Here is a 22,355-nt window from a genome sequence, read left to right as displayed (position 1 = left end):
GGCCCTTTCCCAATTAAAAAGGGGTGGGGTTAATATATTTTTGGGGCGGAGTTTCCAACAATGAAACGCGCATGATTGGACCCATGTAGAGGTCTCTTGTCCCCAAGGAAGAGAGCGAGGGGACACGAGGGGGATTTAAGCGCAGGATTTTGCCCTGCTAGGCAGGCTAGTCGCTGACCAACATGGTTTAGAAACAGATCAACAAGTATCTCTTCTAGAAGTTTTTAGTGTGGCTCTGTATCGGCTGGCCACCTAAACTTAGCCGTTCGTCTAGTTGTGACGTCTGCAACGTAGACATCGGGACTTCGCCTCGAGTTAGCTCAACCTGCCCGAGGTCACCTGCAAACACTAGCCTCCCGAAGCCACCAGCGTTGCAACACCGCCAACATCGCAGTCGTGCCAGAACTCTCTTCGACTTCTCGCATCCGATCGTCGGGGACGCAACGCTGCCGGTCATCACATGTATGCCTTCACCTGTTTATATCATCGAACTTTCTCCTCCGTAGTTCTATTATTGTTAGCTTGTGTAGTTTGTAATAGTTCTCTCTCGTAAGCTGATTTATTGTTTTTATATGTATTTTTTAGTTGTATCAAGTGTTGATGTATTTTGTTAGTTGTATTGAAGTGTTGTATTAGATCCCGTGTGCTGCAATATCACTAGAGTAAAGTTTGTTTTGTTTGCTCACGTCTCTGATCTCTTCACTCTCTGCTTGCGTACGGAACGAACTAACCTGCTGTCATTCCCGTCACCGACTTCGCGCTGGCGACGCTAGAGTGGCAGCTTGCAACAGTGTAGCTCAGCGGTAAAGTACTGGGCTGGCACCCAGCAGACCCGGGTTTGAGCCCCACTGTGCCATTGGTGCTAGGTCATGCCAGCGTAAGGCAAGTTTGACACGAAGTTGTAAGCACCGGCGTAAATCAATGGTAAAGTATTGGGCTGACACGCAGTGGACCCGGGTTCAAGCCCCACTGAGTCATTGGTGCAAGTTTTTTTTCGCGCGATGTGGTTACGGACACCGGTGGAGGCGGCGGCGGACAGCAACTGTCGCGCGACCCGAAAATCGATCTCATCACAGCTTTCGCTGTAAAATACCTAGTGAACAGATTGACGACGTACGAAAATGTTCTTTTCGCTATGACTTCATTGCTGATGGCAAAGAATTAGATGGCCTGTCTGGTCCTGGGTGACCTAACCACTGACTCAGGGTGCTTGGACTCGGGTTGCTCGGAGAGACTCAGCCTGTTTGGACTAGGGGTGCTTAGACTATACCGGAGCGACTAAAAACCACCAAAATATGTGCACGTTGGCAGGCCATTTATTTTCGCTGTTCCTAGGTATGTCCCCTCGGAATCACTTTTCGCCTTTTTAGCGCCTCCCTGCGACTCTCCTTCGCTTCGGGTGACGGTGCATGGCACCCGATTTTAAAACGGTAACACTTCACACGTTTAACCGTTCCAATCTGCCGTGGAGCTCACCTGATGATGTTTGACTGCAGCGCCTTCAGGCGTTCCGCATAGGCTAGAAGCATGAGGCTTACTTCTTGCTCGTGCTTCACCAGGTCCAGCAGGTTGGAAACTGAGGAGTAGAAGTCCCGTTGCAGCTGTCCTCCACTGCGTGGTGGCAGCACCATTGAAACTGCGATGGCCAAAAGGGCACGTACGATGGAATGCCTACTGTAAGAAAACAGAAAACAAGCATTTTTTTTTTCACTCTGGATATTATACTTGCGGAAGATGTGCGGATCATGTTTGCGGCACAACTGAATTCTAAGATAAATAAAGATCTCGCGTAAATGGTCATATTGATGGCACTATTGTTATAATCAGCTGCTACAAAAAAGGTCACCTTGTTTTTGTTCTTGTTTTTTCTAATATATCGATTGTTATGGAAAGATTTTGTACTTGGAAACCAGAGACTGAGAGGGAGGGGGCTCCCCTCCTCTAGTTGCGTAATTGGACGTCTAGTCGGCCTTCCATTTTTACTCACTCGGGAAGTTCCGTCATTCGTTAATGATAGGTACAGTTATGGCCCGGCGGGTTATTGGTGATAGTGGCGGCCGAGGTCCCTGCTGTTGCAATCTAAGAACGGTTTGTTTCGGTGCTTTACTGCCGTAGAGTCAAGGAGTACTGAGTGCAGGTCGTTGCGAGTGGCACGTAATTCCTTCATTTCAGCCTTGAACCCATTGCGAAGCTTTGGTCTCTTTCGGACTCTTCCATTCGTCCTTGAAACGGGCAAATCGGGGTGCTGCGGTGAAGCTTTCGCAATGTTTGCTGCGTTCGTAAGAGGACCGTTTAACCATTGGGACAAGGCAGAAATATGAATAAAAATTAACGGAGAATATATCACTGTCTGACCCCCTATTCGGAGATGACATAGTGCTTTTCAGCAGTGAGTTGCAAATGAAATATTGGCGACCTAAGCCAAGAAAGTGTTAAAGTAGGACAAAAATTTATATGCTACAGACAAATATGCTCATTAGCCTGTCGAAATATCTATATTTCACAAGTCGAAGCCAATCAATTAAGTCTGTACGAGCACGCATACTCGAAGAGGTTTAAAAAAAATTTCTGGAGCGTAAATTTTTGCCCAGAAGTGAAGCCGTGCCAACCGTAAGATGGCGGCTGCGGCAGCCATCTTTCTAGGGGCACGATGAGCTGATAGCGTTCGGCGATTGAGATGGCGCGTTTTTCTCGCGCGCCCAACGAGTCTAAAGTTGCAACCTTTTCGGGTGAGATAGCTCTGAAAGTGGCTCCTTTCGTTGCTAGTTTTCTTCAGTAAGCCTTGAATTCAAGGAATTTTTTTTTTGTAGAATAAGTCGCCGATACTAGGCCCTGTGTATTATTTCTTTGCAAACAACTATCTCCTAATTTAACGTTAACGTATTCTTTCGACTAACAAATTGAAGCCACTTGATGTGTAAGTGGGCGCAACCAAAAAATACCATGTTTCTGAAATCTTTGTAGGGCGAAAGCTGGCTTCACTACTGCTTGCAAAGCAATTTTTTAAAACCTCCTTGCGCACACCTAGTTCAATTACATATAGGGGAAACTAATCACGGAGAGGAAATTCGCCGAAGAAAGAATTAGGGAAGGTTGGAGTGCGTATCTTTATGCGGTACATATTACCGGTACTTACGGAGCGCACACGTAGAGGCTAAAATGAAATTGAGGGCTTCATGCTGTTCCATGGACAAAAAAAAGTTAGGTGTAACATCAACGGAAAAGAAGAGAGCAGAGTGATTCAGGCAACAAACGGGTGTTATAGACATCTTATTTGAAACGAAGTAGATAGATAAGTACAGAAATGTTTGGGGAAAGGCAAGGATGTTAACCATGATTGATTGATAAGTGGGGTTTGACGTCCCAAAAACACCATGTGATTATGAGAGACACCGTAGTGGAGGGCTCCGGAAATTTCAACCACCTGGGGTTCTTTAACGTGCACCCAAAGCGGAATACACGGGGCTACAACGTTTCCGCCTCCATCGGAAACGCAGCCGCCGCAGCCGGGATTCGATCCCGCGACCTGCGGGTCAGCAGCCGAGTACCTTAGCCACTAGACCACAGCGGCGGGGTAGGATGTTAACCAGGTTAAATTGGTATGAGCAGGTATGACAACCACTAGTCATCAAAATTGACAAACTACATTCTAAGAGAAGGCAGGCTGGAAATAAGAAACAGAAAGCTGGGTGGGTACATGAGGCTAGATTTTCGCGGGGAACGTGGCCTCAGCAAGCACGTTACCGTATTAGGCGTAACAGGGCCTTGGCCCTGTAAACGAGCTTGTGATGATGAGGATTATGATGGTGATGATCATGGCATAGCGCATATAGAAGGCACGTACTCCCATATAATGACAGTCAATAGACGACTGTTCTTCGGGCGATAACTCCAGGATAACTGCATACAGCCTGTTATAACTCATGAGGTGCTGACAAACAAAGATGACTATAGAAAATGCTATCATATATACTATAAATAAGCGCAAAAAAGAGGGGCGAAGAAAGCACTTGGCAAACGCAGCGCAAAGTGTTAAGTGAGGTTTATTGAAAACATTCGCATAGGAGTTGTGCATATGGTCACACGGTTAGAATAAACACGGAAACAAACAAGACTAGATTTAGGGGCTGACGCTAAAGATGATTTCCATAAGGTGCTTCACATCTGAAAAAGATGCCTAGAGGTGGCTTGACTAATCTGCAGCCCAACGTAAGATGGAATCACCTTGCACTAAATTGGGTAGACTGGAGACCACTATGAGAGGCCTTCGTCCTGCAAAATTATAATATTGTGTAGAGCACCAGAAACACTTTTTCTAGCCGAGCAGGAAACTTAGCGTAGGAAATTACCTTGTCATATCTGGCCCCTATGGGCATCGGCCGTACTCTTGTATTGAAGGGGACAAACCCGTGTTGCATGCTGGTGTGGGGGGAAAGGCACAGTAGTGGGACTTCAGAGGCAGTGCTGGCGGGGCTTTGGGGGGGGGGGGGGGGTCAACTGCTCTTTTTGCATCCCCCTTTCTTTTCGACGCCCATGATGGTGCGTTGTGTTTGTGACAATACCGCCAAGGTATGTAGCGTAAGTACATGTTGTGAAGGGGATGGGGGAAGGAATACGTGTGAAATGAACAAAAAAATACAGATACTAGAAAATATGATGTACAACTGCGAAATATATGAGGAAAACTGAAAAAAGAACGAATATTGAACATTCCAAAACGAAAAAAAAACAACCTCATGACTGGAACGGGGTGTAGAACGTAAATTGAATGCTTACACAATCATTATGATAAAAGGATAAATACATAGCAGCGGCCGGTAGATACTCTGTTATATTAAAATCATGTTGATGTGAAATATGTTAATGCGTAAATAACGAAACAAACAGTGGTATATATGTAAACTAAACTTTTTTTCACGTAACAAAGCTTGCAAACATGGTATGTTAGTTCCAGCTCCTCTGATGGACGGAAAGTTATTCCTTGCGAATACTGTGTGTGGTATCGGTGTATTAGCGTTAAGAGATAAAAATCAAGTTCTTTATGCACGCTACTTTGTCAGTGCGGTCACGGCGCGGCACAACTGTTGGGCGCAGCGTGAAGGGAAGTCATCATCGCGTTACTCCGCTAAGACGATCGCTGTTCGTATTCTTTTCTTGGAAGACACGTTTTATAAAGCGCGCCTTTTTAGAACTACTATAGCTTCTTAACAAGATGGTGGCGCCATCTGCGAGTAAGCCCACATACCGTACACAAATAGCGGTAGCCTCTGAAACCGGGTTACAAAGGCCAGGTGTCGCTGAACGCGTGCCGATGGTCACTTGCGCAAAAAGATGCGTGGAGACTTCGAGTTGGAAAGGCCCTGCGACCGCGAACTTGAAGCAGCAAGGGGCTATTTTGGCACGGGCGAACTATGTTTCGTAGTTTTTGTGGCCCCTTTTCTGACCCAATACCAAATAATAGTTCTGTTTGATGAACAATGGAAAAACTTGTAGCAATAAACTGTTACTGAAAACAGGAACTCTAAGAACGAAGTTTTATGCTATGCAAGTCATCTAACTGTGAATTGTGGAAAAGTTGAAATGTATGTGCAATGCACTAGCGGCGTTTGTTGAGTTACGCTTGTCAACATTTGACTCTCCAATTGTTTTGGTTATCTGGTTCTGGGTGGGACGGCCCACTGCTCTCCCATAGTTCAGTACGAAGTCCTCGAAAACGTTGAACTTTTCTTTTTCTAAACATCAGTTGATTGATTGATATGTAGGGTTTAACGTCCCAAAACCACTCTATGATTATGAGAGACGCCGTAGTGGAGGGCTCCGGAAATTTAGACCACCAGGGGTTCTTTAACGTGCACCCAAATCTGAGTACACGGGCCTACGACATTTCCGCCTCCATCGGAAATGCAGCCGCCGCAGCCGGGATTCGAACCCGCGCCCTGCGGGTCAGCAGCCGAGTACCTTAGCCACTAGACCACCGCGGCGGGGCATTCTAAACATCAGTGCTTGTGCCGTCTCATAGATATGAAACTTAACTGTAATGGCTTAAGACTCTCCCAATGCCCCGCCGCCGAGTGCCTAAGGTACTCGGCTGCTGACCCGCAGGTCGTGGGTTCAAATCCAGGCTGCAGTGGCTGCATTTCCGATGGAGGCGGTAATGTTGTAGGCCCGTGTGCTCAGATTTGGGTGCACGTTAAAGAACCCCAGGTGGTCAAAATTTCCGGAGCCCTCCACTACAGCGTCTCTCATAATCATATGGTGGTTTTGGGACGTTAAACCCCACATATCAATCAAATTAAGACTGTCCCAAAGCAGAGCACCATGAGCTCAATATCGTTAACCGTTTTAAACGCGGAGCATTTCTTGGTCGCACGATGTCGCGCATCGGCGGTGGTGCAATCGACGTTCCCACTGCGCATGCTCGCGTCTCGTGCTGGCCCAGGAAGACACCCGAAAAACATTCACGCAATACCTACACCACTGTGCGATGCATTTACTCGAGTTTCTTCTGAGGGAAGGTGCGGGCTGCATTTTTTTTCTGTAAAAACATCGCTGACAGGAACTTGGTATGCCCTCATTGGTCGTGCGAAGAAAGCTCTCCTTCACTAGCTTCGCCGTCGTGAATTCATTCACTGCGTAATTTTTGTCAACGCGGCCTCATCAAGTGTGAGGCCAACGGGACGGCTTTAAGCTCTCCTCTAGTAGAGTACCAAGTACTCTAAATCGTTAACGCATTTGAATGTCTCCTCCATTGCGAAGATGTATGGGATGGCTTTCCGCTCTCCCACGAACTGGAAAGGGTTAACCACCTTTTTAAGCACATAATTTTCACTGGAGACTACAGTATAAAACCTTACCTCACCGGCATTATGGTGTAGTAGATTACGCACAGTTCTCCAAACCGTTCACAATTTATTCTAAGCACAGGAGTGATTCCTCTTCAATATTATTTTCATGCTTCCTATAGGCATCATACTTTTCCACCTTGTACTTACAGGAGTGCATAGGTAAACGAAAGATGCGTACGTGCTGCATCTCGGGTGATGGCCCGACTAGCGAAAGAAGCGGTGGTGCTGTAATCGAGTTGTACTTAGTTGCACTTATATCGGTTACAACTTTATGAGTCAGCGGCGATTCCTCCTCAAAGGCGGATTCACACAAGCCCGCGCTAATGGGCGCGTACTACAGAGTGACGTCATGAGCCCGACAGCCGTTGGCCCCGACTGCAGGTGTGATGCATGCTTTAGCAGTGCTTTACGGCCGTAGTGATTGTTCTGTGTTGTTTGTTTGTACTGTACTATATTTACCTCGCAATCCCGTGTGTGAAGTTTAATTGATATCTGGGGTATAACGTCCCGAAACCACCTTATGATTTTTCGAGGCGCCGCATAGTGGAGGGCTTCGGAAATTCATACCACCTGGGGTTCTTCAATGTGCACCTAAATCTGATTGCGTGCGTGAAGTTTAACCGTAAATAAAGAAAATTCATAGCATATCCACAAAGTGAATGAAGATGAGTGGGGCGAAACGTCCGTAAGCCCGTCCATGCTTCCGTCCGTCTGCGCGACCATCCGTGCATGCATTCATGCGTCCGTCCATCTGTCCGTGCGTTCATCTAGTGAACACTCCAAGTACCGCCATCTCGCATCTCGCATCTCCTGTGGCACATACCCGCTCCGCGCGTCCGTCCGTGCGTCTGCTAGACTGTATGTTCATCCGTCCGTCCGTCCGTCCATGCGTCCGTCTGTGGGTCCATCTAGTGAACACTCCAAGTACCGCCATCTCCCATCTCGCATCCCATGTGGCTACGTACGACAACGACGGAGGATAGACTTAAGGAGCTTCGCCCCTAAAAAACATGGTATTATGGCTCTGCGTTAAGATATTGGACTGACACGCAGGGGACCGGGGCTCGAATCCCGCTGTATTTCGGGTGTTTTTATTCACTAAGGTTTTGCTTATTTCGCGCGATAGTGATTACGGACAACTATGGTGGTGGCGGCGGACAACTATGGCGCTGCAAGCGACGCTTGTTGCGATCTCATAACAGTTTCCGCTGTAAAATCCGTAAACAGGGTTTGTGTACTCGAGCTGACGTTTCGACAAGTCGAATTCTTCAAGGCTAGAACCTCTAGAACTGCTTTCCTTAGCGCTAGCGTGTATGTGCCTCGTATACTCTCCTCCATCCTGATATAGAAGGGGCAGAGCACAACTTGGTTGCAGAGGTGTGACTGAGGAACGCTGCTACGAATCGTGTGAATAAAGAGAGAACAGGTGTTCCGTGAATAAAAACGCCAGGCCTGCGCGGAAGGTGCAGCACAGTCACAGCGAAAGCAAGAAGTGCGGCCTTTCAGAACCTTTTCTAAACGCTCATTGAGTTACTGTGGCAAGCACACTTGCTTGGTACCCACTACAGCAATAGTAAAAATGTTTGGGTAGTAGGCCGGCGTTCGCTATGCTATTTTTCATTATTTTTCTGAGAAGCGTGGTATCCGCCGAACACTTGCAAGAGACTTTGTGACAATTCATGCAGTGCCTAACGACGATTAGGAATTATGCCTGAAGTGCGTATGTGCCTCAGGTAATAGGTGAACAAAAACAAGCTTTTGTAATGAGTTGATGCATTATACGACCCAATCATTACGCGCTTCGCATTGTGCGACGACTGGTTGTACTTCCGCTTGTTTTAAAAGGATTTATAAGTCGTATTGACGCGATTGCTTTCCCGACATCGAACCTTTTTAAGACAATTTTTTCAACAAGTCCCAAGCACTGGCGTAACTCAGTGGTAGAATACTGGGTTGGCACGCAGCGGACCCAAGTTCAAGCCCCACTGCGTCATTGGTACTACGTTTGTTTTCTATTTTCGTGCGATGTGGTTACGGACACCTGCGACAACGGCGGAGAACTACGGCGCTGCGCTGACCCGAATTGGGATCTCATAAGAGCTTTTGCTGTAAAGAAAACAATGAAGAACTTGAGAGGGAGATGGGTGTAGACATTTCATTAAACCACGGTCGTCGGAAGAAACACCACTTAAGGGGACACTGAAGTCAAATACCGATTTATGTCAGAGGGAAGGCTCAATATATGACAACGTCTAAAACGACAATATTACCAACAGCCCTGCTTACCAAAAATGAAGGTAAATGCACAAGAACACATGCGCCACGAGTAGGACATTCGCAGAATGACTCTAATGATGTCAGTTACTGCCTACAGTTATTCACCAGTAATCAAACTAGCTGCACTAAATAAAGAACCTCCCGTGCATCAAGGGATGTAATGAAATGCTGCTTGTTTGTTTCTGTTCGTTTCATATTAAAAAATCACAGCACCTCCACGGAGTGAATGATGATTGGTGGGGCAAAGTGTTCGTCAGTCCGTCCGTGCTTACGTCCACCCCTTCGTTCTTGCTTCCGTCCATAGATCCATCCATGCATCCGTCCGTGTGTCCGTTTATCCATGTGACCGTCGGTGCGTCCACCCGTACGTCCATCCTTCCGTCTGTTCATCTGTCCGTCCATACGTCTGTTCCTGCGGCCGTCCTGTTTGTTTGTCTGTCTGTCTGTCTGTCTGTCTGTCTGTCTGTCTGTCTGTCTGTCTGTCTGTCTGTCTGTCTGTCTGTCTGTCTGTCTGTCCGTCTATCTGTATGTCCATCCGTCCGTCTGTGTATCTAGTGAACACTCCAAGTACATCCATCTCACACTTTTTCATCATGTATTCATCATATGCAAGTGCCGTCATCCAGCGGACATTCTAAGGACCGCTCTTTCGGGTATGTGCACACCGGTGGCTACATACACCAATGAAAGATGGACAGACCCACACCTTAAGGAGCTTCGTCCCTAAAAGAACCGCCAGACGTCACAACGCGGAATGGTGCGAGCGCTTAAAAAGTTCAATATTCGCCTGGTTAAACTAGAAGGGTCGTGCCATCTAGCGGGACCTAGTTCCAACAAGCACACGTGCCATCTCGGAGGCAATTGCAGGAAATTGCTCAATGGTCGTTGTTGCTGCTGTGGCTCCCGCTACTTTCAGCCTTCTGATACTAGTGTCGGTGGCCGCGCAGTAAAGCCGGGTAACACTGTGCACAGCAACAGTCACGTAGAAGTTTTCACCTGAGGCGGGTAATTTCACGTGTGCTAACGCGAAGCGGGCCACTAAAACGTGATTTTTTTCAGCATAAGCACTTCCTAAGCACAAAAGTAGCACTACGAAGTTGCTGGACCACAATTTCGCTAATCATTATGAATGATTGAACGAATGAATGTATGAACTTTATTTACGTGACCGGCATGTTTGTGGTCCGGGCTAGAGCGCACAGGGAGGTACTCGGATACCTTGTCTCCGTACAGCCTTCCTAGCCCGCTGAATAGCCCATTTTTGGTCTTGGACCTTCGAGCTTAGCAACATTGAAATAATATTTAGTGTCCCTTTAATGATAGCAAGGTTTCAAATTCTTTGAAGGAGGGCTCAAGTATGATTGTTTTTTTATTAACATATACCATGTCGTATTGATTCAAGAGGAACTTTATAATAAATAGTGTAATATACAATAATATACCACACAATACCATACATGACCATTTTTGCGCTCTCCCATTGCACGCATTGGCCACAGAAATTGGACTAATAGCACTACTCACTACACTGGTCCGCCCAAGATTAAGGAAACATAAGGGCGGCAATCACCAATTACGGACCGCACATTTCAACTTATTTTGTTAAACATTTTATTTTGTGCTTGCACGTGTATTGAGCACGTACCAGATCTTGGTGACAATATTTTACCATCCATGACAGCCGGAAAACCTTGACCATAGCTGCTGTGAAGGGTGGCAAAATATCTGCCGTCTGTTTATACTTGAGAAAGAAATATAGATCAGCGACGCATATCGACGAAGCGAAAAAAATAGCGCGTAAGACAGGACAGTGAAGAGACGGACAGCGCTTCGTCTGTCTGTCCTGTCTTGCGCGCTGTTCTTTCTCGCTTTGTTGATCATGTACCAACCAGCCCAAATAAGCACGTTAGTACCGCATATCGGACGATATAGAAACAATCTGCACAGGTATTTCAGTGGTTCTGCCATTGTATCACTCAAATCCTGCTTCGACGTGCATCGATACAAATTTAGTTGCTTTCTTGTTTATGGCCTCGGAGATGGCGTGCTGGCGCACTGGTGCAAATTTCAGAGGCCATGCCTCGTAACGGGAAGTTGTGGGCTGACGTAACCGTGAGGCTGCTCCTTTCCTGCATACAATGCGCGTGGTCAGGTTCGATTATCGCCGTTGCAGTTCGATGACGAACGACTCAGATTGCGTGCATCCTTCGTGGTTTCACGATAGCGGGCGTATGATAAGTCGCAGCTCTCTCGCATAAACAACCACCCTTTTAAACAGCCACGCTACTGCTTCAAACAAAAGGTCGTAGCAGGTGTTTCGAGGGCCTAAAAAAACGCATGAGCTGTCGCGAAGTGAAGTATAGCCATTTTCAGAGTATTCTATCACAACCATCCAGATTTGGGTGCACGTTAAAGAACCCCAGGTGGTCGAAATTTCCGGAGCCCTCCACTACGGCGTCTCTCACAATCTTATGGTGATTTTGGGACGTTAAACCCCACAAATCAATCTTTCACGACCATCGGTGGCATGGAAATACTGTCGTCGTGCATCACAGACGACTGAAAATATAAAGTGTGGAACCACAGCAAGCGTAATTGGGTAAATTATATCTACAGGTGGGTTCCTTGAAGAAACACTAAGAAGATGAACAATTTTTTTTTAGATGCGGAAGCATCTTATACTCGCGCCTTGTAGTGCGCCGTCCGCGCCGTCCGCACCGCTTCTCGAACATTCGACAGCTGACGCGCGCGCATGCGCCGTCGCGCCGTCGCCCACTCTTCCACCATCTGTGCATCCCTTCCTCCTCTACACACCGCGCGCGCTTCACTCCTCCACCATCTGTGCACCCTTCCTCCTCTACACACCGCGTTCGACATCTACAATTCTCCTGATTCTCCAGTGGACGCGCATGTGGCGTCGCGCTTCGAGAACATTCAACAGCTGACAGTGCATGCGCCGTCGAGCTGTATATATACTCAAGGTCGGCGCTCGCTCGCTCAGTTGCCGATCGTCGGTTGGTTTGTACGGCGCGTCGACGTCCAAGGTCGCGGTGAAATGAATTCCAACGAATCCACAAACACAATGATCGACGTCCCTTCGACCAGCGCCGCCCTTTCGCATACGTGTGTACGTGTTCACTCATTTAACACCCCCTCCTACAACCACGTTAACCAATTTAGCCATCGACCCAAGTAAGTCGCAATTTAACACCCCATTTCACAACCACGTTAACCAATTTAGCCATCGACCCAAGTAAGTCGCACTTTAACACCCCGTTAACCAATTATATGCTCCGCATCCTCCTCAGTGTTCCCCCGAGGGAAGCTGCGGGCAATTTTTTGCGTATTTGTAAAGCACAGTTCCACAGTCTCGAAAATACACCTCTTAGCACGAGACGACACTTAGTAAACGAGACAACACCTGAAAAAGAAATGTGAGTGGAGACGGTGTACCATGAGATTTCCGCATCGTAGCGTCGTGAGTTTTGACGGCGTCTATTGAGATTTGCATAATTTCTAATCAATAAAAAGTAAACGCATTGTTATCTACGGGTGCCATAGACCCAAGACACCGAGTTTCAGAAGATGTCATCTAGCCTCGCCGAAATACGAACAAAATATGTTTTGAAGTAGTGACGTCATGCACGAAGGTTCTGGTGCGATACTTTGTGTAAATTAAACTTTGATTCGCTCTGTTGACAATGAACTTATGATAGTGAAAATTGTGAGTTAAAGTTCGCAATGTGCAGTTTATCAGTTTCTTTTAAGTCATTGTTTCACTTAAGTGTCCCTTTAAATAAATCAGGTACCAAACGTCAGCCGTAGAGGCCCGTAACCGAATATGCAACCTCGTTTTCGGCAACATGAAGTGGAAGGCGACCAAATAACCTTGGTACGTGTTGTAATGATTTAAAATGAATAATGAGTTATTAAATCACATCTATCGCTTACCAACTCGACAACAGCCCTCATGGTATTTAGTTTGAGTGTTGAAGCAGTTTCCTCTTTACCTACGTTTGCTCAATGTTGCTTTTAGATGCGGAGCATCTTATACTCGCGCCTTGTAGTGCGCCGTCCGCACCGCTTCTCGAACATTCGACAGCTGACGCGCGCGCATGCGCCGTCGCGCCGTCGCCCACTCTTCCACCATCTGTGCATCCCTTCCTCCTCTACACACCGCGCGCGCTTCACTCCTCCGCCATCTGTGCACCCTTCCTCCTCCACACACCGCGTTCGACATCTACAATTCTCCTGATTCTCCAGTGGACGCGCATGTGGCGTCGCGCTTCGAGAACATTCAACAGCTGACAGTGCATCCGCCGTCGTGCTGTATATATACTCAAGGTCGGCGCTCGCTCGCTCAGTTGCCGCTCGTCGGTTGGTTTGTACGGCGTGTCGACGTCCAAGGTCGCGGTGAAATGAATTCCAACGAATCCACAAACACAATGATCGACGTCCCTTCGACCAGCGCCGCCCTTTCGCATACGTGTGTACGTGTTCACTCATTTAACACCCCCTCCTACAACCACGTTAACCAATTTAGCCATCGACCCAAGTAAGTCGCAATTTAACACCCCATTTCACAACCACGTTAACCAATTTAGCCATCGACCCAAGTAAGTCGCACTTTAACACCCCGTTAACCAATTATATGGTCCGCATCCTCCTCAGTGTTCCCCCGAGGGAAGCTGCGGGCAATTTTTTTCTCAAGTAACACTGCTTCCATTTTTTTAAATATAATGTGGGTTGATTGTTTTTAGTGTTTTAGCATCAAGATAGACAATTTATTGGTAAGGCGGGTGTTTAATATGAGCGATTAACTTGGCCGTTTTTGCGAAGCCACGGAGCAAGCACTTTGCCAAACTGCAGCTTCGCCGTTTTGACTCGTTTTTTTTCTATATGCATTAAAAACCATAGATCAGTACTGGAAGTGATAAGCAACGCTACGACTGAGGAAAGTGCATATTCTTCTTTAAGTTGGTTGACCACGTGCATGCAACACAGTCTATAGGCAGTTGCAACACTCTACATAAATGCGTGGTTTTCGAAAATTCGGGCTCGTCAAAGATAGGCGCCACGTAAAGATATATCTGTGCACTACACGCATGCGCACAAGTGTGTCAGCGCACCGAATCGTTCATTTCGTAACTAGGTGATCCCGGGCAAGGAAAAACACTTTCACGTGCTGTGAACTCGCGCGTTCTCATTAACAGTAGACAGCCCTGTACATTTGCACCCCATAGAGACTAATGCAAAAAAAACGAGATTGCGTACTCTGAACGGAAGCCTACGTACACAAAGCGGGGCGCGCCATCTTGCAGCGAGTCACGAAAGCGTGACGCTAGGAACATTGCCTTGAAAAAAAAAGTTCACAAAAAGACACCGAGTGGACTGGAAATTTAGCGCTCCTTTACGGCGAGCCAGACGATTCTTAAGTATAGACCTTACGTTGAAGAGAAGTAATAAAGTAGAAGAAATAGCAGGAAAAGGAAGCAAGCTTTCACATAACTCACCTTCGCGTGGTGGCCCACATAGCTCCGACGATTGGTCCTTGGCTCGCGTGTGTGGCTTCTCACTGGCGAGATTTTCCTCGGAGTTCCTTGGCCGTAGCGCGCAGTTTCTCCGCGAGTTTTGATTTGACACTCGGAGTGTGTGTGTGTGTGTGTGGTGGCCGATTTTGGAGTCCCTGGCTTCCCAAGTTGGATATACCTTTTGCTTGGGCTGACCGAAAATTGGACGTCAAACGGTACGTTGAGGATTGATACCCTAATCGATTGATTGGAAAAAACAGCAGTCTTTGGGGGGGCCTTTGTGGGCTCAAAACTTGTTAGAGCACTGCATTTAAACCAATAGGTAGATTTTGTTTTTTATACCGTAGAACACGTAGACGAGATTCTAAATCACAGAGGAAGTGTCAGAGGTTAAGTGTTCCCGTTGAGATATCCGTGCGAGGCTCGTTAAGAAAATGTGACCTGAAAAACGAGAAAAAAACAACTCTTTCAAATTTCGTTCATTTCACTCTGGATTAGCCAGATTCTTTACGAAAATCTTCGTGTCAAAACACAAATTGTTCTTAGCTTTGCGTATAGATACATAAATGTGCTGATACATGTGCTCTCCTCTACTGTATACAGAAAATAAATGGAATCACACTATCTACACTTTAAACAAGATTGAGCCTACAGGGTGTTGAACACAATAAGCTGCAAGTGCTGACCGGCCTCTACCGCAGGAACGCAAGCTACCCTACCTCCTACAACTAAATGTGCCTGTTACGAATGTGGGTTAAGCCGGACAAACTTAAGGGAAAAAGAACAACGTAGACAAGAGGCATTTGTCTTGTGTTGCTATATATTAAAATTAGCTGTAAATTATACCTTGTTACACAATACCTGGTACGTATATAGCCATACTATTTCTTACAACTCACTGTCGTATTATTGCGATTGACCAATACGACCATACTATATACCTATGCGTCTGGTCAAACAGTTCAAACGGCAATGCTCACCTTTCACAAGAGTGCTGGACAGCCTGTAATCTACAGGCCATTTCCTGAGACAACATTTTCCGGATACATCTACCAATGGCGCAGCACGATACTCGTGCTAAAGCTCTCTCTCTTTTGAATACCAGCCTTTGGCGTCTAATTTCTGCCCCGATGTTCATCCTTCTTCGTATTGGCAGTGTTATTTTTCTTCTCATCCGTTTATTTTGTCTTGCCGTATCCACAGCGTTCACAGTGTACTATAGATCAGACCTTGATCTCATGAACTGCGCTACATTTTTTTTCTCCATTTTTTTCTCCTTGCTCTCAATTCATACTTCAACAGACGGATTTTTCAGCCTATACAATAACATTGGTTTTACCGTAAAGCCAGCGCCTTGTGTTCAAAAGCGTGCAGTACGTACGACTGTGAAAATCATTATTAGTTTACGAATATGTTTTTTTATAATTTACTCTACAATCTTTTCAACTGTGGGCTTCCCGCGAGAACTTTCTCCGGTATACCGTAGGGTAATCCCTCCCAGCAGAATTCTAAGATACAAAAATGCACTGCTTCACATCTAGTGTGCTCGGAAAGCACCTCTTAGACCAGCTGAACTGATGTCTGTCACAATACGCGGAGCAAGGGAGTGATTGCAATAAATCCTCTACGTGTTCACGTATTGTCATCAGGAGCTATAGCACCCGACCTTTGATTTCAACCTACTCTGTGCTACAACACTCAGCGCATCGTTAAAACACGCGGCGCTGGTGGAATCAAGAACGTTTAAATCGTACGCAACGTCAGCTGAATATCGTTTTCATCAGAGCTCTCATCTTTTTTACCTAGTATCGCGATGGGCACATCTGGGCATACACTGTCTCTGAGACTGACAAGCACGTGCAGGGATATGCATGGCAGTTTCCGATTGCATAAGTGCCGCGCCAGCTCTACAAACTCTAGCTCGACACCACGGAAAACTATTAACGCGTGTCCTCATTCAATGTTCAAATAAGTGACCCTTCTTTCTTTTACTTTTTATTTTATCTTCCATCTTAACATCGTCCTTTTTTCTCTCTCCCTATCCGTACTTTTAAATCCCCCATGCCTTTCCCCCTCTAGAGTAGCAAGTCAGTGATTTTTGCATACCGGCGGAATTCCCTGCCTTTCGGTAAGGAGTTCTCTTTATCTCTCTCAACGAATCCTAAATTGAAGGGACTCTAGAGCGAAACACGATTCTTCTCGTATTATTATACTGCTCTTTCGCGATGCCAAGGACACGACGACTTCGGCGGGAAGACGCTTGGGAAGCCAGAAAACGTCAGAAAAAAAAGAAAAAAATGTGGTTGGTGACGTCATTCTGACGTTCTCGTACCAGGCACCGTTACGTCGTAGATTTAGACGGCATCCACGAAAGCATACGTAGTATCTCGTTGGCAAAAAAAGAGTGCAATAATTTCTGAAAGAGCTAGAGACTTACTTTGAAATGATTTTGTTCAGCTAAAGTGACTGAAAAAGGCGTTGATGCCCATAGCGTTATCATGGTAGATTTCGGCGGGAAATGTAATAATGACAGTTTTGACACTGTTTTATACATCTAATAAGAAAACGATGGTGCCAAAATCAGAGGCACTAGAGTTATCAGTATGAAATAATTTACTGTTTCTGTTCAGTGACCTTGAGCCGAACTACTTCCATCAGACGCTTATCCCTGTTGATATGTCGCGTCATTCCGCTCCTGCCAAAAACACACTTGTACGCAAAAAATAAAAACAAATACGTTTCGTCCTTACCTGCTTTAACGGACTTCCGACGTTTTCGGAGGCTTGCGGTACGAGTACAAAAAAAGCTCGATGATGTAAAAAGGCTGCCGTTATCACCAGCTTCAGAAGAAAAGTTATCTTGAACGTGACTGCCTCGTTCACGGCTGACGTTCCAAATTTGTAATCACATAAATCCCCTTCGGCTATTCGTTGCCTTCTCTCCGCTGCCGTTCGTTGAAATGTCGCATCCAAGTTCAACTCGATTTCTCCAGGGTCTTCCTGCAGTCTTCGACAAGTTGCACGTTGGTCAGGGTGCACGTCCTTCGAAGTATCACAATTCCAGCAAGCGCACGAAAAAAAGAAAAAAAAATTCAACCTTGCAGCTACACACTTCTGTCAACGTGATGTAACGCACGCGCACACCGTCCGTCGGCAAAAACGCCCTGTCTTCGGGCGTTGTTTGTAAGATATTCGTTGCGTCCTCTCTTCGGCCTTTCTTACCTGGTCTCCATAGAAGTAGTCAGTGGCAGCCGCTTGGGCCGGTCTCGGTGAAAAAGGTTATTGAAAGTAAAACGACGATGGAGAGGGAAACACCCTCAGATACTGGAGATCAAAGGTTTCTTGGCGTCGACGACACAAGGTACAGCTACTCTGCGATTACGGAGCACAAAAGCCGTTCGACCGCTTCGACAAATATTATTGGATATGTAAAGCAAAAAATTAAAAAAAAAAGAAACGGAACCTCTTCTCTACGAAGGAGAAACGGAACTCCTTGGCTGCCGTTCACCAAATAAAAGAGGAACGATTGCGGTTGCCTCGTCTTCGCACTGACCTTGATGTCGGGGGGCGTCGAGTTGTAAACGAGAACAGCATCGGGGCGATCGGCGCCCGCCCGAAACCTCTTTCCGCTGGCGCCTAATCGTCAACGGTATTTTTCCGGACACTCCGATCGTCTGCCTCTTCTGGTACACGCTGACGCCGCTGCGGGCGAGTTAGGGGCGAGCGGCTCTGCGGCCGTTCCGTCTTCGTTTTTCCCACGTACGCGTTCAGGTTGCCTCGGTGCCGGTCCTTTTGGTGACCACTGCCTTCGCTATCTCCCGTTAGGCAAGGCCAGCCGAAGTTCGCCACGTCGAACCTTCCGTTGCCGGACGTCCCGTACGGATGCTCCGTGGTGCGAGAAAGTGTTTTTCGAGACTCCGCGACTGCGCACAGGCACGCGTGCGAGTCCTTTCGCTTGCCTTAGATATTCCGTTTCACTTTTTTTTTATGTTTGGCGTTTCGGTGCGAATTTCATTTGTGTGTTGTTTTTACTCACGCGAGCCGTCTTTGCGGGCGGTCAGCGGTTTAAGCGATGAGCTGTCTCCCGCTGCGAGGCGAGAGAACTGACCTGCGTGGCTGAATCGGCACTGTTTAAGGTGCTTTTTCCCGCACGTTTGACGCAGTGACGTTGACGATTCCTAGAACTTCGCCCCCCTCCCTGTCCACGTGACTCCATTTTCTTTTCTACATGAGGTGTGCCAATGTCTCCTGAGTGCAACGTGGCTTGCTGGCTCCTTCTGGTCGTCCCTGGTTTCACTAGCGCCGATAGTTTGTAAAGGTGTTTAACATCTTGAAACCTATCTATTGAAGCCGCGATTGTGGTGAAGCACGTGTGTTCACAATTTTTTGTGTGTGTGTCTGAGGTCAATAAGCAACGTATGTATGCGCAGGCTAGCTTAGCGGGCACAACTTAACTATCTGTGCGACGATGATAACAGTGGTAATCGAAAGTATGGGCAAAGGAACAGAACGCCGCTTGTTACGTGATTTTTTTATATCTAAGGTCCTAGTCCTCTTTGTTACTGAATCCAAGAGAGCCGGAGTGTTGTCACAAGCCAGCGGAAAAATATTAAAGCATGCCTGCAGGACCCGACTCACAAAGTGCAAGTTGTCCAACTTTGGTGCCCCGTGGATTGCCACTGGTGTCTGCGCAGAAATGCACAGTCAGTCACATCCTCTGAGAAAACGCGGCACAATTTCAGAGTCATCTAAGCACATCTTCGTTGTTCGCTTATCGCATCTCTCCGCTTCTTGGGCTTACATGTGCAATTAGCACAAGTGTTGTTTGGAGGTCAACAAAACCCCAATGAACAAGTTATATGCATGGATAGTTGTTTGTAATTTTTTTTGCAGGCACAAAAGTGCAAATAAATAATTTAGGTCTATAAAGGTATATGCGTGAGAGACCTGAGGCGCGGTCGGCGAAATCTCTGCCGGACCACCAATAAAGTTGTCACCAACCAAAAATAGAGCAACACGTTTTTGAATGCCCCCTAATGTCTGCAAAAGAGGAACTATTTCCTAATTGATTCAATGAAGTCTGGAGGGCTGTTACGCTAATAAGCTTTAGTCACTTTAATACTACCGTAAATGTAGGTGATATGTGTCACTGCTGCATAAAAACACCCGAAAAGATTACGTGTGTCCAATCTAAGTTACTGCATGCTGGTGCTCTTTAATGACACCATGAGGGACAGGCTGTTTCGCTTAAACCGTGAGTTCATCCGACACGTTCACTAGCTATGTGTTTATTTCGCGTGAGGTTCCCATTCAGAACGCTGCCGCAAAAAAAAAAAAAGTAAACGAAAGCCGTCGTACAGCTGCCCTCTTGGTGTCCCAGCAGCCAACTTGGCAGCCGCGTTATGTGTGAGGGAGAACTATAGATAAAAAAAGCAGCAGCGATGTTATTCGAGCTGTCTGACGATAACTCGTTATCGCAATTAGTGCTTTTCTTTAGTGGCGCTTGGAAACAGTATCAACCCGGGCCCGACCGCTCCTATCACTGCTGTGCTAGCTACAGGATATTTACGCACTTCCACGTGCACTCCAGAGAGTCAGACAGCTGACGAATGCTTTTTTGGCTGTAAGACGTAGTCCTTATTCGCTGTTGCCTTACTGATTCTGCTGCTGTTATCGCATGGTTTGGTGTTGGCCAGTTTCTACCTTGACAAAGACACGTAGACTTGTCAGAACGTTGGTTGTGACAACCCTGTCAAAAATTTTTCCTGTATTTACGTACTCTTTATATAATTTGTGCACAATTTCGGCATTCTTATCACATACCTGTTTTTTTTTTTTGTCATTGAGGGCAAACGATGATTAAGATTACATGTTGGGTAAAAAAATGATGAGAATTCTATCCGCTTTACAAGTCATAATCGAATAGGCAAACTGGTATTTTTTTTTATTTACCTAATGAAGATCAAAACAGAAACACGTCATACATGCATGTCACTATGACAAATGGGCATATCGGACAACAAAGGTGTGTAAAAAAAAAAGAGCACGCGGACAGTCCTTCTTATGAACGCGCAATATTTGCATTCCGCGCAGCCTTTCCTTATGCTAAGCGTCGTATAGCCTCGAAATGTTCCTGTTTGCAGAGTGCCGTGTGGTGAAACTTATAAGCCTATGCGCTGGAATACAATACGATCATGGTATTCTAGAAAACAGGTCGCGCACACGACTCCTGACTTCTTTTTTTTTAATTCTACCTATCCCACCGTGAAACCAAAATTACGTCGTTTTGTTTTTCTTTAACGGCTATAGCGATGCAAAAATGAAATTCTAAGCGCGGTCTTGTGGAACGCAAATGGCCCACGTGGGAGGCGTAAAACGCTCGATTAGCATGTAAGCGGAAACGCGTGGGCACATTAACTCCTCCTGTCGGCGCAATAAAGACGGCCCCTGCGTTTACTATAAGAGTTGCGAGGAGCTGAAAAACGTGCGCCGGCTGCTTATTTACAAGGCAAAGCGATGACTCGCGAAGTGGTGCTTTTTTTTTTCTCTTTTTGGCATTCACTCGCTGAACAGCTAGTGTCCCGTTGTGTTGACAGCGGTGAGTTGCAGTCAGCTGCGCGCATAACACGCGTGTCGCATACGGTCGCGGTCATGTCTGAACTTGTCGCACTACCGTGTGTCGCACGGCTTCTCGGCGCGCTGTACTTTATGCCAGCTGCTCGAACAGCTCTTTTGTATGCGAGGCGGAACGGAGAACGGACAGGGTGTTGTTTTGTATTCGTTGACGGTCCCGTTGTTGTGCGCACGTTCCGTTTTCTTTCCCCTCTATTTTTGGTTTTTTTGTTGTGTGAGCGCTGCTACGTTCGAAGCGACAGACAAGTGGGGAGATGCATGCAATACGAAGATTAGGATAGATAGATAGATAGATAGATAGATAGATAGATAGATAGATAGATAGATAGATAGATAGATAGATAGATTGATTGATTGATTGATTGATTGATTTGTGGGGTTTAACGTCCCAAAACCACCATTTGATTATGAGAGACGCCGTACTGGAGGGCTCCGGAAATTTCGACCACCTGGGGTTCTTTAACGTGCACCCAAATCTGAGCACACGGGCCTACAACATTTCCGCCTCCATCGGAAATGCAGCCGCCGCAGCCGGGATTCGAACCCGCGACCTGCGGGTCAGCAGCCGAGTACCTTAGCCACTAGACCACCGCGGCGGGGCAGATAGCTAGATAGATAGATAGATAGATAGATGGATGGATAGATAGATAGATAGATAGATAGATAGATAGATAGATAGATAGATAGATAGATAGATAGCAGACACTTTACTGAGAAAACTGCAGTATACCTAAATATAATTTTCAAAAAAGTCGCATCTTTGCCGCAAAGGCGATACAACGAACGCGATAGCAACAAATTGGATGGTCACGCGCAGAATGGCAAGCAGAGCGAAACGTGCCCCGCGTTTCTCGCGCACAAAGGACGCACGAAACGTACTCACAGGTACAGATTAACGAGAATAAGCTTTTTAGTTGTTACATCGCTCTGTCTGAAACTTTTCGCAAACGGAAGCTATGCAACAATTTCAGAGACCTTTGTGCGCCCGATAACTGCAACAGAATCGTTCCGACGAAACCCGGGCTAGCCAAGAGTTACGGTTCTCCCCACTGCAAGATAAGGGCGCGTGA

General features: G+C 46.5%; 1 protein-coding gene across 2 annotated transcripts in view; it reads right to left on the bottom strand.

Annotated features, from left to right (window-relative positions):
- Positions 1 to 18,588, bottom strand: part of LOC119163830 (prolyl 4-hydroxylase subunit alpha-1) — a 45,805-nt gene extending 27,217 nt beyond the window's left edge. The window contains exons 1-3 of one of the 2 annotated variants that reach the window (XM_037415892.2): positions 17,404 to 18,588; positions 14,636 to 15,094; positions 1,477 to 1,674 (exon numbers count right to left, since the gene is read on the bottom strand). In XM_037415892.2, coding sequence (XP_037271789.2) covers positions 1,477 to 1,674; positions 14,636 to 14,655 — 218 coding nt within the window. In that variant the 5' untranslated portion in view covers positions 14,656 to 15,094; positions 17,404 to 18,588. The remainder of the gene's footprint in view (positions 1 to 1,476; positions 1,675 to 14,635; positions 15,095 to 17,403) is intronic. The other variant, XM_037415893.2, reaches the window with a different exon arrangement.
- Between the last annotated feature and the right edge of the window lie 3,767 nt (positions 18,589 to 22,355).

Source organism: Rhipicephalus microplus, chromosome 9, assembly GCF_043290135.1.
Source record: "Rhipicephalus microplus isolate Deutch F79 chromosome 9, USDA_Rmic, whole genome shotgun sequence".
Taxonomy (NCBI): Eukaryota; Metazoa; Arthropoda; class Arachnida; order Ixodida; family Ixodidae; genus Rhipicephalus; species Rhipicephalus microplus.
The sequence above is the reverse complement of the archived record's forward strand: the minus strand, read 5'-3'. Positions and strand labels throughout refer to the sequence as shown.